This window comes from Dasypus novemcinctus, chromosome 13 (assembly GCF_030445035.2).
Source record: "Dasypus novemcinctus isolate mDasNov1 chromosome 13, mDasNov1.1.hap2, whole genome shotgun sequence".
In the NCBI taxonomy this organism is placed as follows: domain Eukaryota; kingdom Metazoa; phylum Chordata; class Mammalia; order Cingulata; family Dasypodidae; genus Dasypus; species Dasypus novemcinctus.
This window is the reverse complement of record NC_080685.1, coordinates 31522517-31536026: the sequence shown is the minus strand read 5'-3', so window position 1 is coordinate 31536026 and position 13510 is coordinate 31522517. Positions and strand designations below refer to the sequence as shown.

The window sequence follows — 13510 nt, the reverse complement described above, 5'->3', positions numbered from 1 at the left end:
ATTTTTAGGAATATGGATTTTTTGTCAATCTTTAATTTTAGCCATTCTGGTAGATGTCTTAGCGGTATTTCATTCTGGTTTTATTTTTATTTTCCTGTTGAAAAATGATGTTGAGCACCTTTTCATAAATATATTAATGATCTGAATATCTTCTTTTGTGAAGTGCCTGTTCAAATCTTTTGTCCAGTTTTTATAAATTTGCTTGTCTTTTTTTATTTTTATTTTTTAAGGTGGTACTGGGGATTGAATCAGAACTTCGTACATGGGAAGCAGTCACTCAACCACCCCCTCCCCTGTCTTTTTCTTATTGATTTGTTAGAGTTCTTTATATATTCTGGATATGAATCCTTTGCCAGATAGATATATGTATTGTGAATACTTTCCCCAAGTCTGTGATTACTTTTACTGTCATGCATTTTTACTTTTTCTTTCTTTCTTTCTTTCTTTTTATTTATTTATTTTTTATTTTTTCTCTCCCCTTTCCTCCCCCCCCACCCCCCCAGTTGTCTGCTCTCTGTGTCCATTTGCTGTGTGTTCTTCTGTGACCGCTTCTATCCTTATCAGTGGCACCGGGAATCTGTGTTTCTTTTTGTTGCCTCATCTTGTTGCATCAGCTCTCTGTGTGTGCAGTGCCATTCTTAGGCAGGCTGAACTTTCTTTCGCGCTGGGCGGCTGTCCTTATGGGGCTCACTCCTTGTGCATGGGGCTCCCCTACACAGGGGACACCCCTGCGTGGCACGGCACTCCTTGCACGCATCAGCACCGTGCATGGGCCAGCTCCACACGGGTCAAGGAGGCCCGGGATTTGAATCGCAGACCTCCCATGTGGTAGGTGGACACCCTATCCATTGGGCCAAGTCTGCTTCCCTATTTTTACTTTCTTAATAGTGTCTTTTTAATGAGCATGAGTTTTTTATTTAGATGAAGTCTAATTTATCAGTCTTTTTGGTGGTTAACAGGCCAGCTGGGATCTGATCCATGACTTTGGCTTGTTCTTACAGCAGTAGAATTCCAAGAGGGCAAATGTGGAAACTGCAAGGTTTCTTAAGGCCTAGACTGAGAAATCACATAATACCATTGCATTCTATTCATCAGAGTAAGGCAAAAGGAAAAATATCAACCCAAATTTAAACAGAAGAAATAGACTCCTTCTTAATGGGAGGAGCTGTAAACAATTTGTGGCCATTTAAAATCTACTAATATTGCTAATATTTTGTTTGAGGTTTTTGTACTTAGGTGCAAAGAAAGACAGGCCCATAATTTTCCTTCGTTGTACTGTCCCTACGTAATTTTAGAATCAAGGTTGTACTTGCTCTATACTAAGTTGGAAAGTATTCTTTTCCTATTTTTTTTGGAAGAGTTTGTGTAAGATTTCAGTGATCTGTTCCTTGAAAGATCTATCCCTTGACTATTAAAACTGTTTTAGCCTGGTGTTTTGTTTTTGTTTATATAGGAAAATTAACTACTGATTCAATTTCTTTAATAGGACCATTCAGATTTTCTATTACTTCTTGATTCAATTTTGGTAAGTTATATATATATATTTTTTCTTTTGAAAGCATTTGTCTATTTTGTTTATATTTTCAAAGTTATTTGCATGAAGTTGCAGGCAGTATTATCTTATTTTTTAAATTACTGGTCTTTCTGTATTAAGCCCACTTTTTCATTCTAGTTTTGTCTGTGTGTATTCTCTCTCTTTTCTCTTCCTCTTATCAGAATTTGTCTGTTTTGTTTGCCCATTCAAAAAAACAAACAATTCTTGGACTTTTTGATCCTTTCTGTTTTATCCTTTACTACATCACTGATTTTTGCTTTTATCTTGATTATAACCTTCCTTCTGTTATCTTTGGGTTTGTTGTGTTGTTGTTTTTCTAACTTTTTAAGTTGGCATAGCTCATTAATTTTCAGCTTCAAAAATTTTTCAATAGAAGTGTTTTAAGGCTATAAATTGCCCTTGAAATACCACTTTGGCTGTTCCTCACAAGTTTCATTCTATATTTTCACTTTTATTCAGTTTTAAAATATCTTTACATATCCATTATCATTTCTTCTTTAACCAATAATTTAATAAAAGGGTGATTTAAAATTCTAAATATATATTGATTTTAACACTTAAAAAATTTTTAAATAGAAAATACATACAGAAAAGTGTATAAAACTTAAAAGTAAGATTAGTGAATAACTAGGAATCAAACCTGCAGGTAACCACTATTAACTACTGCTCATAGTTTGCATTAGTGTGCAATTATAATATTGTTCCATCAGTTGTACCAAATGTACCACACTAATGCAAAGTAGTACTAATGGCAGGGGAAATCTATTTTTTGCATGATTTTTATGTAAACCTGTAACTTCTCTAATAAAAAAAATCCAGAAGCCTTCCCTCCCCTTCCCTCTCTCTCCTGGCAGAGATGACCACTTTCCTGACTTTTGAGATTGATTTTCTTTATAGATCTACCACTTATGTATGCATCTCTAAGCAATATCAATTAGTTTTACCTATTTTAAACTTTATATGAATGTAATCATACATAATTTAAATATTTTGTGTCTTGATTCTTTCATGTTGTTGAGTGAGCTGTGGTTTGTTCATTTTTATTGCTGAACAGTATAAATAGATCATAGATTCTTTATCCAGTTTGCTAAAGATGGACTTCTAGGTTGTTTTCTGTGATCTCTATGATACTGGTTCTTTGAAATGTGTTAGGATTTGCCTTATGGCCCAATAGGTGGCCAGGTTTTGTAATGCTCCATGTACGTTTGAGAAAAAAGTCCTTCTCCAGTGGTTGAATGTGTGGTCTATGACTATTTCTACTCCCTATTGCTTCAGTTTTTGTCATTACTTGCCCCTATAGGTTAAGTTTGTCACCTCTGGAAACCATTCAGCACAAATCTTTTTCTTCTTCAAGACATTTTCTATATTAAGAAAACCTGGGCTTGAATTGCAGCAGAGTGGTGAATACTAAATAGCAGAAATAACTTCCCAACTATTTCAAGTGGAATATCACAGATATGGGTTGTGGAGAGCGGTGGGAGCCCTTGATTTGAAGAAGGGCCAGTCTGTGGGGAAGCAGAGAGCATAGGGGAAGATGATGAAACCTGATCTCTGGGTGAGGACTCTTGATGTGTTTCTAGGATCGGGGTTCCTGCCATCCATCTCGTGGCCCTTCAGACCACCTGGCTACTGGCATCCTTTCCAAATCTGTATCCATGAGTGGCATCAATGACTTCGTGAGCTGCTCAGATCCAGCTGGTGAGTAAAGGTGGGGAGCAAAGCAGTGGTAGCCCCTTCCCCTGCCCATCTCACCACCACTTCTCAGAGCCAGCTGTTTGGGTCCAGATGTCATGGAATGTGTCTAACCACACCCCCATGGAGCCCCAACATGCCATTGTTTAAATGAGAGCTCTGAATTCCAGCCTTTGACCTTCTGAGACTCTCCTTCCAATGAAGGAGGACATAGGACAGAGTGAGGCTCTTCAACCCACGTTCTCATCAGAGATGGAGGACAGTTACCTGCAATGACCCTTGTCCTCAAGGTGCAGTGTTGAGAGCCTAATGTGAAACCTCTGTCCTCTCCATCACCAGAAACAGAACTGAGGCATCAGGGCCCCAGCCGGCTTCTCCACGTAACCCTGGTGTTCTGTTCCCTTGGCTCCTAAGTTCCCCAGGTCTGCTCTGCTCAGACCCCGCCCTCCCTCCCTGCTCCCCAGCGCCCGCCCTCAGGAATGGCGTCACATGCACCTGCAGCTTGGGAACCTGATCCAGGTGGAGGGGGCGGGGGAGGCAGCCCTGGACGCCTTTGTCTGGCCTTAGCCAGACACTTCTCCTCTCCTTTTGTTCTGGCAGGGAATTTACCCCAGTCCCCTGCTGCTGACCTCAGCCAAAGGTGAGTTGGGGGACTGGAAGCTCTTCAAAGACCTAGGTGGGGGAGGGGCAGTGGGACCGGGTCCTGGATTTTGTGGTCTCAGGGGTCTCTCTGCTTCCTGAAACACTGTTCCCTTTTCCATTTCCGATGAGAGACCTCCAACTATCCTAACATCCCTTCTCCCTGAGCCGCACAGAATTCTCCCTCTTCTCTGTAGGAGGGAAGGCGCGGCAGGTTTCCCGTGGCCCCATGGGATGGGAAAGAAATTAGGGGGGAAAAATAGGAGTATCCAGACCACAGGGTGCCAGTTCAGCAAAGGAAAGTGGGAGTTGCTTGCTGATGTCAGTAACCTAAAGGTGAGCAGACAGAGCCACCGTTGGACAGTCTGAGGGCGAGACAGTGACCAAGGACCGTGGATCAGCTAATTGACCAATGGGGAGTGGCTCTAAGGAGAGCTGGGCAAAGACTATAGAGCTCCAAGGGGAGAGGGCAGGGGCTGAAGGCAGAGTTCAGGAATCCAGTGAGGCTGGGGATTTAATAACTATGTACATAAGCATGCAAAATCAGCACCTGTTTATTTGGCTCCTACAGCCAAAGTCTGCTTAAAGCAGGTCAGGCCTCTAAGACAGTGTGGGTGTGTGAGCAAGTAATGGGCCCTTTAAGATATCAGGCTCTGATTTGTGGTCCTGAAAATCTCTAGCTGACACATCCTCCTGGCTCTGGGTTTGGGATTAGCTCATGGGATGGGGCTGATGAAATCCCAGGAAATTCAGTCCTCACTGGCTTTAGGCCCAGAGGCCCTTTCCAAACAGCAGAGAGGGTCGCATACAGCGCTCTTGTTCTGCAAGAGGGAAATGCGGCCCTGGAGAGCCCCCACCCCATACCACTTCCGCTGGAAGCAGCAGGAGAGGAGATTGAGCCTCCCATCCTGAGCCTGGATTAGGTAGGAAGGGGGAGCCTGCAGTTATGTGGGAGGAGCCTGGAGTTTTCCTCATAAATAGAGAGGCCTTGGAAACGCAAGTGTCCACATCCAGGAAGTCAGAGGAGGTCAGGGCGGGGATGGGGGGGGTTGCTTTCTCTCCAAGTCTTCCTCTTTCGTCCTCGCCCTTTCTCTCACGGTCTCGCACTCACACGCCCTTTCTTCCTCTCTTGGGCATGGCACCTTCATCCGCCATCTCTCTGGGCATAACTTTCTTCCTTCCCAGCTCTGTCTTCACCTCCTCATCTCATCCTTTTCTCTCTGCAGTCCTTGGGACAGCAACTGTAGCCAACTGGAAGGGAGTTCAAGTACCTGGGCAGGCTCCTCCCTGCGGCGGACCTTCAGCCTCATCTTCGGCATGACCGGAAAGGCCAAGGTAGGAGCCAACTGGGGAAGCGAGAGGCGTGGGACCCACTGCCCTGCCCGATTCCTTTCCTCACCATCTCACCATCCTCCCTGGCACCCCCAGTTAGACTGAGACTCCGGGCATGGGTTCAAATTTTAAAGGAACACGTGCTGTCTCTCCCAGCCTTCCTCCCCATTTGCCAGGAAATCTCCTTTTTTTTTGCTTTACCCCATGCCTCCAAGTTCAGCAGCCAACTGTGGACAGCTGGAAGAGAAAGGCCCGGAGTCTCAGAAGCTCCTAAAGGGAGGGCCCAACCCACCCTCCCTTTAGGCCTCACATAGCTAAGCAGTGGGCAGCAGAAGTCTTAGCTATCGCTATCGGGCATAATAATGATCATAATTACAGCATCCTCTGTACTTCTTCATAGAGTGTTGGGCTTGGCAAAGTGCTTTTACACACATAATTTTATGGGTAGATACAGCAGCTGAAGGAGTTGAAATTAGACCATAGGCAGAGAGGCAGCCAGGAAGGTATATGATTATGGGAGCACATGCACAGGCGTACGAGTGGGGGCCGTGTGCAGTTCTGATCCCAGGAAGGTGAAGGCATGGTGCTCTCTTCCATGTTACTAACCTCCATGCACTGGTGCAACTGGGACCTCTGCCTGGTGCTTGAAGTCATTTCCCCTTTCTTCAAGTACTGGCAGAAGGAGCCGCCGCCTCCCCCTCTCTGCTAGCCTCCCAAGTAGACCTGTACTCTCTAAGCTGGGGGGCTGGCTGCTGAGTTTTGAGAGAAATTCCAGAGCAGGCAGCACGATGGTCCCCTTGAAAAGGCAGGGATTCACCCATCAGGGTTGCTTGGGCTCCTCCCAGCCCCAGGCACAGAGCCTGTGCCTCCTCTGCAAGCCTTTTAGCCAGGATTCCCTCTGCTTTGGGCCAGCTGGGAAGGGAGAGGGAAACCTCGTGGAGTTGGTAGCAACTTCTCACCGCAGGCCATGGAGAGTTGAGGCTGGTGTAGGGAGGAGACCAGGTGAGCAGGAGAGAAAGAGAAGCTGTCAGAAGATTTGAAAGATGGAGGTGGGGAGGGTAGTGGGGCCGTAAGGATTCTTCTCTCCCATGAGAAGAAAACAAAAACAAAGACTTTGGGGTCTGATCGCATCCCCCACCGGCTCTCCTGTTCGGGATAGCAGAGTCCGATGGTGGAGTCACCCTCTTCTCCTACAGTGGGAGTGAGTGTGGGTTTGGGGGGTTTGGTGCTGCCCAGGGCTACCCAAATCCCAGTTAGCCTGCATTTGCCCACACGTGCAGGTCTGGGCTGGTGGGGTTGAGTGGCCTGGGGAAGGGGAATGTGGGTAGAGACTTTGGAGTCCAGTCATGCAGCAGGCAAAGAGCCAGAGTAAAGCAGATTTCCCCACCGGCCTTTCCTCACCAGTGTCTCTGGTCCTGTCTTGCCCTGTTTCCCGCTCTGTCATCTCCTGCTCCGCCTCCTTCCACCCTCATGTAGCTCTCATGCCCACATCAGCCTCAACCCCCATCCACGCCTGCAATGAGAAGCTACTAACAATGCCACGAGGTTTTCCTCTCCCCTCCCTGCCGGCCCAGAGCACGGGGGAATCCTGGCTAAAAGGCTTGCCGAGGAGAGGCTGGCACAGAGGGTGGGGCTGGGAGGAGCCTGAGCAATCCCAGTGGGTGAGAATCCACGCCTTCTCAAGGGGACTGTGATGATGGTTCTTTGGAGTATGCCTGCTGCATTTAATCTTTTCCTTCCCCTCCTCCCAGACTTTCTCTCTCCCCCTGGTCCCAGCTCAGGAGAGGGGACCCTGAATCCAGTAAACATTAGGGGGTGGGGCCAGAGAGAAACTCAGTCAAGCAGTGAGGGAGGAAGTGGCTTATTCTTTCCCACTTCACAGCATTGTACAGTTAACAAAACACACTCCCAGAGGTCAGTTCATGTAATTCTTATAAACACTCTGGCAAGGATAAGCATTTTCATCTTCATCTTATGGACAAGATAACTTAGAGGTTGAAGTTTCTTGCCCCAGATCCTACTGCTATAGGAGGTGGAGCTGTATTGCAAACCGAGGTTTGACTATCTAATGTTGCCTTTCTCGGTAAACCTTACATGACAGTTTATCTCCCCTTCCCCTTTTCTATCATCTTCTTGTCCACTGGAGTTACTTATGCCTTAGCTACTCCCTCATAGAATACACAAGGCCCAGAGCAATAAGAAGGAAAATGAACTGCTTTTTGGCAGTTCTGACAGCCAGGAGCCAACCTGGGACTTCCCCTGTCTTGCAATGTGAGGGACACATTTGTCTAAGGAAGGTGGTGGCTATTTTTAGATTCTGGCAGAAATTAAGGCTGGCTTTTGGTTTTGTTTTTGCTAATGTACCCAAAAAAAAAAAAAAAACTGAAAATCTGAGAGATATCACTAGCTAAGAGAAGGAGGGATGGGATGAAGAAGGGGTTTGGAAGAAGGAGCAGAGAATGCCAAGGAAAAGAATGAAGAGTTCATTGTGCCACTGGACATAGAAAATGGAAAATGAGTCAAGTTGCGGGCCTAGCTCACTAAAGCCAGGAGGGAGTTTCCCCTCCCCTCTTCCCAGTTACTCATCTCCTAAGAGGAAGAAGAGGGCACAGAGTGAGGGGCAGGGAAACAAACAGTAGATGGGACGGAGGGAAAGTGGAGTAAAGATTGGGGTGGGAGACAGAAAGGGGTTGGAGGATCACGTCCTCTTCTTTCTTAGAGTGCTCCTAAGTTGAGGTTGGGTTTGGGAGGTCCCCAAAAGAAACCCTGAGGTTCAGGTCCCAGGCTTTTTACATTCCAAGCTACAGTATAGCTCTTTAAGATTCCATTCTTAGCTCGCAATACTCTCCCTTCCCTTCTAGCAGAGATCCCAGCCCACCCCTTCTTAAGCCCCCAGTGGGCGGAGTCAGGAGGCCAGATCCTGGCCCCTGGCTGTTTTTAAATTTAGTGCTTTCCTCCGCCTTGACTGCCCCCTGGGGGAGGAAGAGGACTGGGACCAGGACCCTGAGCCTGCTGGTTTGGGGGAGTTCCGGGGGGCCTTCCATAGGTCTACACTGCAGGTGCAAGCCTGGAGAAACCAGCCTCCCTTGTGGCCCTGGGAAAGTCCTTTCTGCCCTCTAATTTACACTCGCCCTGCAGCGAATATGGTTTATTTCTTTTTTCCCCTGGCCTTTGCTATATAAGGATCCTCAGCAGAGGAATGGGTGAAGAAGGAGCTGCTTGGCAGGAGGGGAGGCCAGGGGAACCACGTGTGTATGTGTGTGTGTGTGTGGGGGGGGGTTGGGGGTTGCTGGGGATGGGTGAGGAGCTCAGCCAGCTCAGCCAGTGGTGAGCAGTGGAGCCCAAAATAGTGTCAGAGGCTAAAATTGGCACCTACAAGAGTGCTGAGTTGGGCCCTGCTGTGGAGCCCAGGCGAGGAGCCGGTGGATCTGGGGTGACTGGGGTGAGCCTTCTCCCCGCCCTGCCCCAGCCTGACCATTCAGGAGTAAAGGCAGCCTGGGCCGAGCAAACACAGCACAGGCTCTGTCCCAGGGCTTCTGTGCTTCTGCTTTCTCCAGAGAACGGGAGACCCGAAAGGTGAAATACTCTGCAGTGTGAGTGACCGTAGTTCGCCTGAAGGAGGGATTTTCCCAACAGCAGGAAACTCATCAAAGGTGGAGGATGGCTCAGGCCGGGACAAAGGGTCCAGGAAGGCGAATGCCTCCCCACCCCCAACTCCCTTGGTGTGGAGAGACCGCCATGCCCCAAGTGCCCCCTGACTAGTGCAGGCTGGCTTCTGGTCTTTTGGGTCGGGCCTAGCTTGCCACAGAGAGAAGTGCGGTTAGACACGAGGAAGGACTTCCTCTGCTTCGTGGCCTTCAGTAAAGGTGGCAAACCCCAGATGTTGCTGGCAGAAGCGGGGCTGGGAGTGCGGTCCAGAAGGCCCCAGAGGGGTGGGGGCTCGTGGAAGAATTTTCTCCTCTCTCTGTCCGATTCTTGGACCTCTGGTAGCGAATCCTGGCCTTCAAGCTTTCTAAAGAGGCGGCCTTTAGTTCCCCTTTGATTTCCCCTCCCTTCCCCCAGTCGTAAAAGGGGTCTGCTCTGGTCTGCTTTGATGGGTCTCGAAGGCCAGGAAGGAACCGGCCCCAGGTTCCCTGGAGAGTTGGGGGCGGATGGAATCTCTGGTCGTTCGGCGGGTCTTTAAAGACCGAAGTCACGCGGTGGGGGAGGGGAAAGGGAAGCCCTGGCGTGGGGTGGAGCGCAGGTCTGAGGACAGCCAGAGTTAGGGGGCCGGTCCCCGGAGCTGGAGGGCGCCCCCAGGCGCTGGAGGGGAAACTGACCCCGGAGCCCCTCCACCTGTCGGCGGCTCCCCGTACTTGTCCCAGGCCGCGCCCCCCACAAACCCGGGCGCCCCGTCCCGCGCGCGCGTCCCCCGCCCTCCCGTCCGCTCCGCCTCCCCCCTTCCTGAGCTCGGGCGGGGGTGGAGACTCGGGTTTGAGGAACTGGCGCTGGGTGCCGGGCGAGGGGAGTCAGACTTCCTGTCCCCGAGCCCGACGCGTGCGGGGCGGACCCCTCCCCCCGCCCTCCCCCCACAATAGCTGGACGCCTGGGTCCGCGCCGCGTCCCCGGGGCTCCCCCCACCGGATTATGTCTCGGATCGAGTCCCTCACGCGGGCGCGGATCGACCGGAGCAAAGAGCTGGCGAGCAAGGTGGGCTGTGAAACCCCTCTTTCCCGGCTCGCGGTCCTCAGCGTGCCCTCCGACCCCAGACACCCGCAGCGCACCCCCCACCCCCCATCGCCGCCAGCTTTCTGGGCGCCAAAACCAGGCGGCGCGGTCAGCGGGAAAGCGGCGGGACGGGGTGGGTGGGGACTGTGAGTGAGTGGGGAGGGGGTTGGGGGAGGCGGTAGGCGCGACCCGCGCCTCCAGCTCCGCGCGGATTTAGTGCCCGGATCCGGGAAGAGAGGACACCTGGGGCTCGGTCGCCTCGGATCCGGCGGGACCGGGTGTTTTGGGTCTCAGGAAAGAAAGTTGATCCGGTAAGGGACAGAGCGGGCAGAGGGAGGTGTGTGTCTCGGGGGTGGGGGCGGTGAGGACTCTCTGGTACCCCCTTTTCACCCCGGCCCCACTGTGCTGCGCTCGGCGTACCCCCTCCCCAGTCGCTGGCTTGGTCGTTCCCCCTTTGTCCCCTCCATTCGGCGGAGGGGGCGGGAGGGGGTGGTTTCCCAGCTTCCTCCCACCACCACCGCCACCCCTCCAAGACAAAAGTCAGCTCCTCCTCTCCTAGCAAATGGACTTTCCAGCTGTGATTCAGTTCTGCCCTCTGGGTGGGTGGGTGGCTGGGGTCGCGGCGGCCGAGGGAGACCCCCCCCCGGCCCCCCCTCGTCACCCTCAGGTGAAGGGAAGAGAGGTCTTTGTGTGGTTGGGATCCTTTCTCCTCCCTTAGGGGTTCTAAGGACCCCCTGTTCCTGGGCGCCCCATCCCTATCTTCCCCACTAGCTTCCAAGTTCCTTGTTCTAAACTGAAACGCTGAAGCAGCAGACGCCCCTTCCCACCCCCCAGCTCTCTTAGCCCCTCATCTTCCGAGGGTTCATCTGCCATTTCAAGTCAGGGCGTTTAATCACACCCTTCCCCCACCCCCTCGTGACCTCTTGGCCACTTCATTCCAAGCACCTTTTAGCCCTGTCTTTGTACCCAGGCCCACTCCCAAAGGCCGTGACCTCTCTACAGCCCAGGCCCCGGCAAACGCTGCAGCTGGCTTATAGGTGACTAAGTGAGAGCTGGGGTGGGAGGAAGGTGGCGTGTGTAGACAGTACCCCCAGCTCCTCAGGGCACCCACACTGCAGCCATTATCAGAAAGGCCAGGACCCAGTCCCCAGCTAGTTTAATCTCCGGCTTGTTCCCGCAGTGCCTCACCGCAGGGTGCCAGCCTAAGCTGCTTCAGACTGGGGCAGGAGCCTCTTGGGGCCCTCGAGCACGTTGGAAAGGCTCCTCCCCTCTCCCCCAGCTCTTAGTCCCTTAGGCTACCTGTCTTGAGACTTAAATTGGGAAAGATTCCACCGTGGTGGAGGGGGGGGGAGGCTTTAAGACCTGCCTTTGAGGGCCGGGAAAGCAAGCGGGGCTCTGAGTAGGGCCTGAGACAGAGGGCCTGGTGATATGGCTGAAGTGTGGGTGAGCAGTGGGGTGGCAAGCAGGCTCTGCTCAGCCCCGTGCCAGGCCAGGCCCCAGCTCAGAAAATCTGTTTATTTTTTCAGACGTTTGAACTGAGACCCTGGAGTGGAGCCAAGGGGGGCGGGAGAGGTTTTTTGAAACTACGGAAATTTGGTTCCACCCTAAAAAGGAAGGCCATGGGGGGGGGGGGAGCAGAACTGGAGAGGGGGTGTAGAGAGGGGTTTGTGGAGGCTAGATACCAGGATTCATCATTACTGGGGGAAGCTGGGAGGTCGAGTACCTGGATCCTCATGCCCTGCTTTTTTTGTTGTTGTTTGTTTTGTGTGTGTGTGTGGTTTATTTTTTTGTTTTTTTGTTTTTGGTGGGGTATAAGGACTGGGAATCCAGAAGCCTGCCTCTTCCCTCTGCCCTGGGGCTGGGGTAGGATTTGGGGTTCTGGCTGGGGCGTGGGGGTGGGATAGATATGAGGGGGCCAGAAGGCCACCGGAGGAGGGTGGCTGGCAGTTTGGGCTGGTCGGAAGGGGAGGGCCACCTCCGGAAAGCTGTGGTTACCGAAGGGGGGAGTTGGTTCTTAGCCAACAAGCCCTGGATCCCCTCTTCCCCCTCCCCCAAGCACACCAGCTGTCTCCTTTCTTTTTATACTGCGGTGGGAAGTGGAGGGGGGCCCCGCAGGAGATGAGGTTTGAAGAAGATGGGCTTCCCGGCTGCCGGCTTGGAGGATGAGTCCTGACAACTTAACCACCGGACCCCAGTCTTTGCCTTTCTCTGGGACCTCCTTATAGGAGGAGGGATTTAAGTGTCACCTGCTCCCCTTCTCCTTTCCTCCCCCATAGGCTCTTTCTGTGCCCCCCCCCCATTTCCTTTTTCTTTTCACTCTGTTTCTATTCTTTCAGCCTCTCCAGTTCTCCACCCCCTCAATCCTCTCTGCTCTACTTCCTACCTCCACAGGCCCCAAACCCCACAGGCCCCCTTTCCCTCCTTAGCTCCTCTCCCTCCTCCCCCAAACTGGAACCTTCTTCTCTTTCAGAACAAAGGGTCCTTTTCTGTCTAGGAGCGAGCAGGGGCCGGAGATCCAGGGATGGCTCTGCAGCCTTGGGGGCCCCTTGGAATCTCTAGGTCCCCAGCGTTGGAGTGTGTGGTAGGCAGGTAGGGTGGGGAGAGAGGAGAGGGACTATTTCTTTGTTCTAAGAAAGGGAGAGGTGGCTGGCTTTGTGTGCAGGACTAGGAGAGAGAGGACGGCTGGGTGAGCTCAGGAGGGAGCCGAGAGGGCTGGTAGCCTTGCCAGGGAGTTGAGGAGTTGGGTTTCCTGGGGAGGCTGAGGCTTTGGGGGGCATAGGAAAAGATTCTAGGGGTGGTGAAGGTTAGGGAAAGAGCTGAGGGGGCAGGGATAAGCGAGGATGGGGGAAGGGAGCAGGGAGCTTAGGGAAGTCCCTGCGAGGCACTCCAGGCTGCAGGGGGTGTGCGTGGTACCTGGAGAAGGACCTGCTGGGTCCTGCTTGGACTCACAGGGGTTCCACCTCAGTCCGGGCGGAATCAGGGAGGGGGCAGACCTGAGTGTGTGAATGCCGTGTGTGCATGGGGCCTGTGTGCGTGTGCGCTCGTGTGTGCACTTGCGTGCCTGCCCCGCCTGTGTCTGTTCCCAGATGCTCCGGACTGCTGTGAACGGTGGTCCCCCGAGTAGGGGGCTCACGCCTCCTCAGCACACGAGTGCCCCTCTAAGCTGGAGTCTCTGGCTGGAAGGGTTATCTAGGAGCTGAGGGGGTGGGCTGGTCAGGGTTCCTGGAGCCGGTAAGAGAAAGGGCTGTGAGGAGCTGGCTAGACCCTTCTGGGTTTGTTTATGTCTCCTTGGGGGGCTGGGCTGAAGGCAGCAGCTGCCCCCCTCCCAACCCAGCCGGCCTGCCCTGTGCCAGGAGGGCAGGGAGTCCTGGCACGGCCATTGTTCGCCAGCACAAACGCCCGTCTGTTTGCATTGCTCCCCGCTCCTTCTCTGCTTGCCTCTCTCTCCTGGCCTGACAGGTGTGACCGCGTGGGGGGCAGGCTGGGCTCCAGCATGCCTGGGTCTCAGGGCCTCTACCTCTCTTTAGCCTAAATTTGATTCCCTGTGTCCCTTAGACCCTTCCCCCTCCTCTGCTTCAGCAGCGT

The 13510-nt window shown here is 52.2% G+C and overlaps 1 protein-coding gene across 8 annotated transcripts in view; it reads left to right on the top strand.

Moving 5' to 3' along the window:
• ARHGEF2 (Rho/Rac guanine nucleotide exchange factor 2) overlaps positions 1 to 13510 on the top strand; it is a 46400-nt gene that overhangs the window by 13649 nt on the left and 19241 nt on the right. For 3 of the 8 annotated variants that reach the window (XM_058309857.1, XM_058309856.1, XM_058309860.2), the window contains exons 4-7: positions 1487 to 1525; positions 3136 to 3253; positions 3848 to 3887; positions 5113 to 5221. In XM_058309857.1, coding sequence (XP_058165840.1) covers positions 1487 to 1525; positions 3136 to 3253; positions 3848 to 3887; positions 5113 to 5221 — 306 coding nt within the window. Of the gene's footprint in view, positions 1 to 1486; positions 1526 to 3135; positions 3254 to 3847; positions 3888 to 4694; positions 4810 to 4890; positions 4914 to 5112; positions 5222 to 9475; positions 10237 to 13510 lie in introns of those variants that run through there. The other 5 variants (XM_058309858.1, XM_023592032.3, XM_071207475.1 and 2 more) reach the window with 5 other exon arrangements.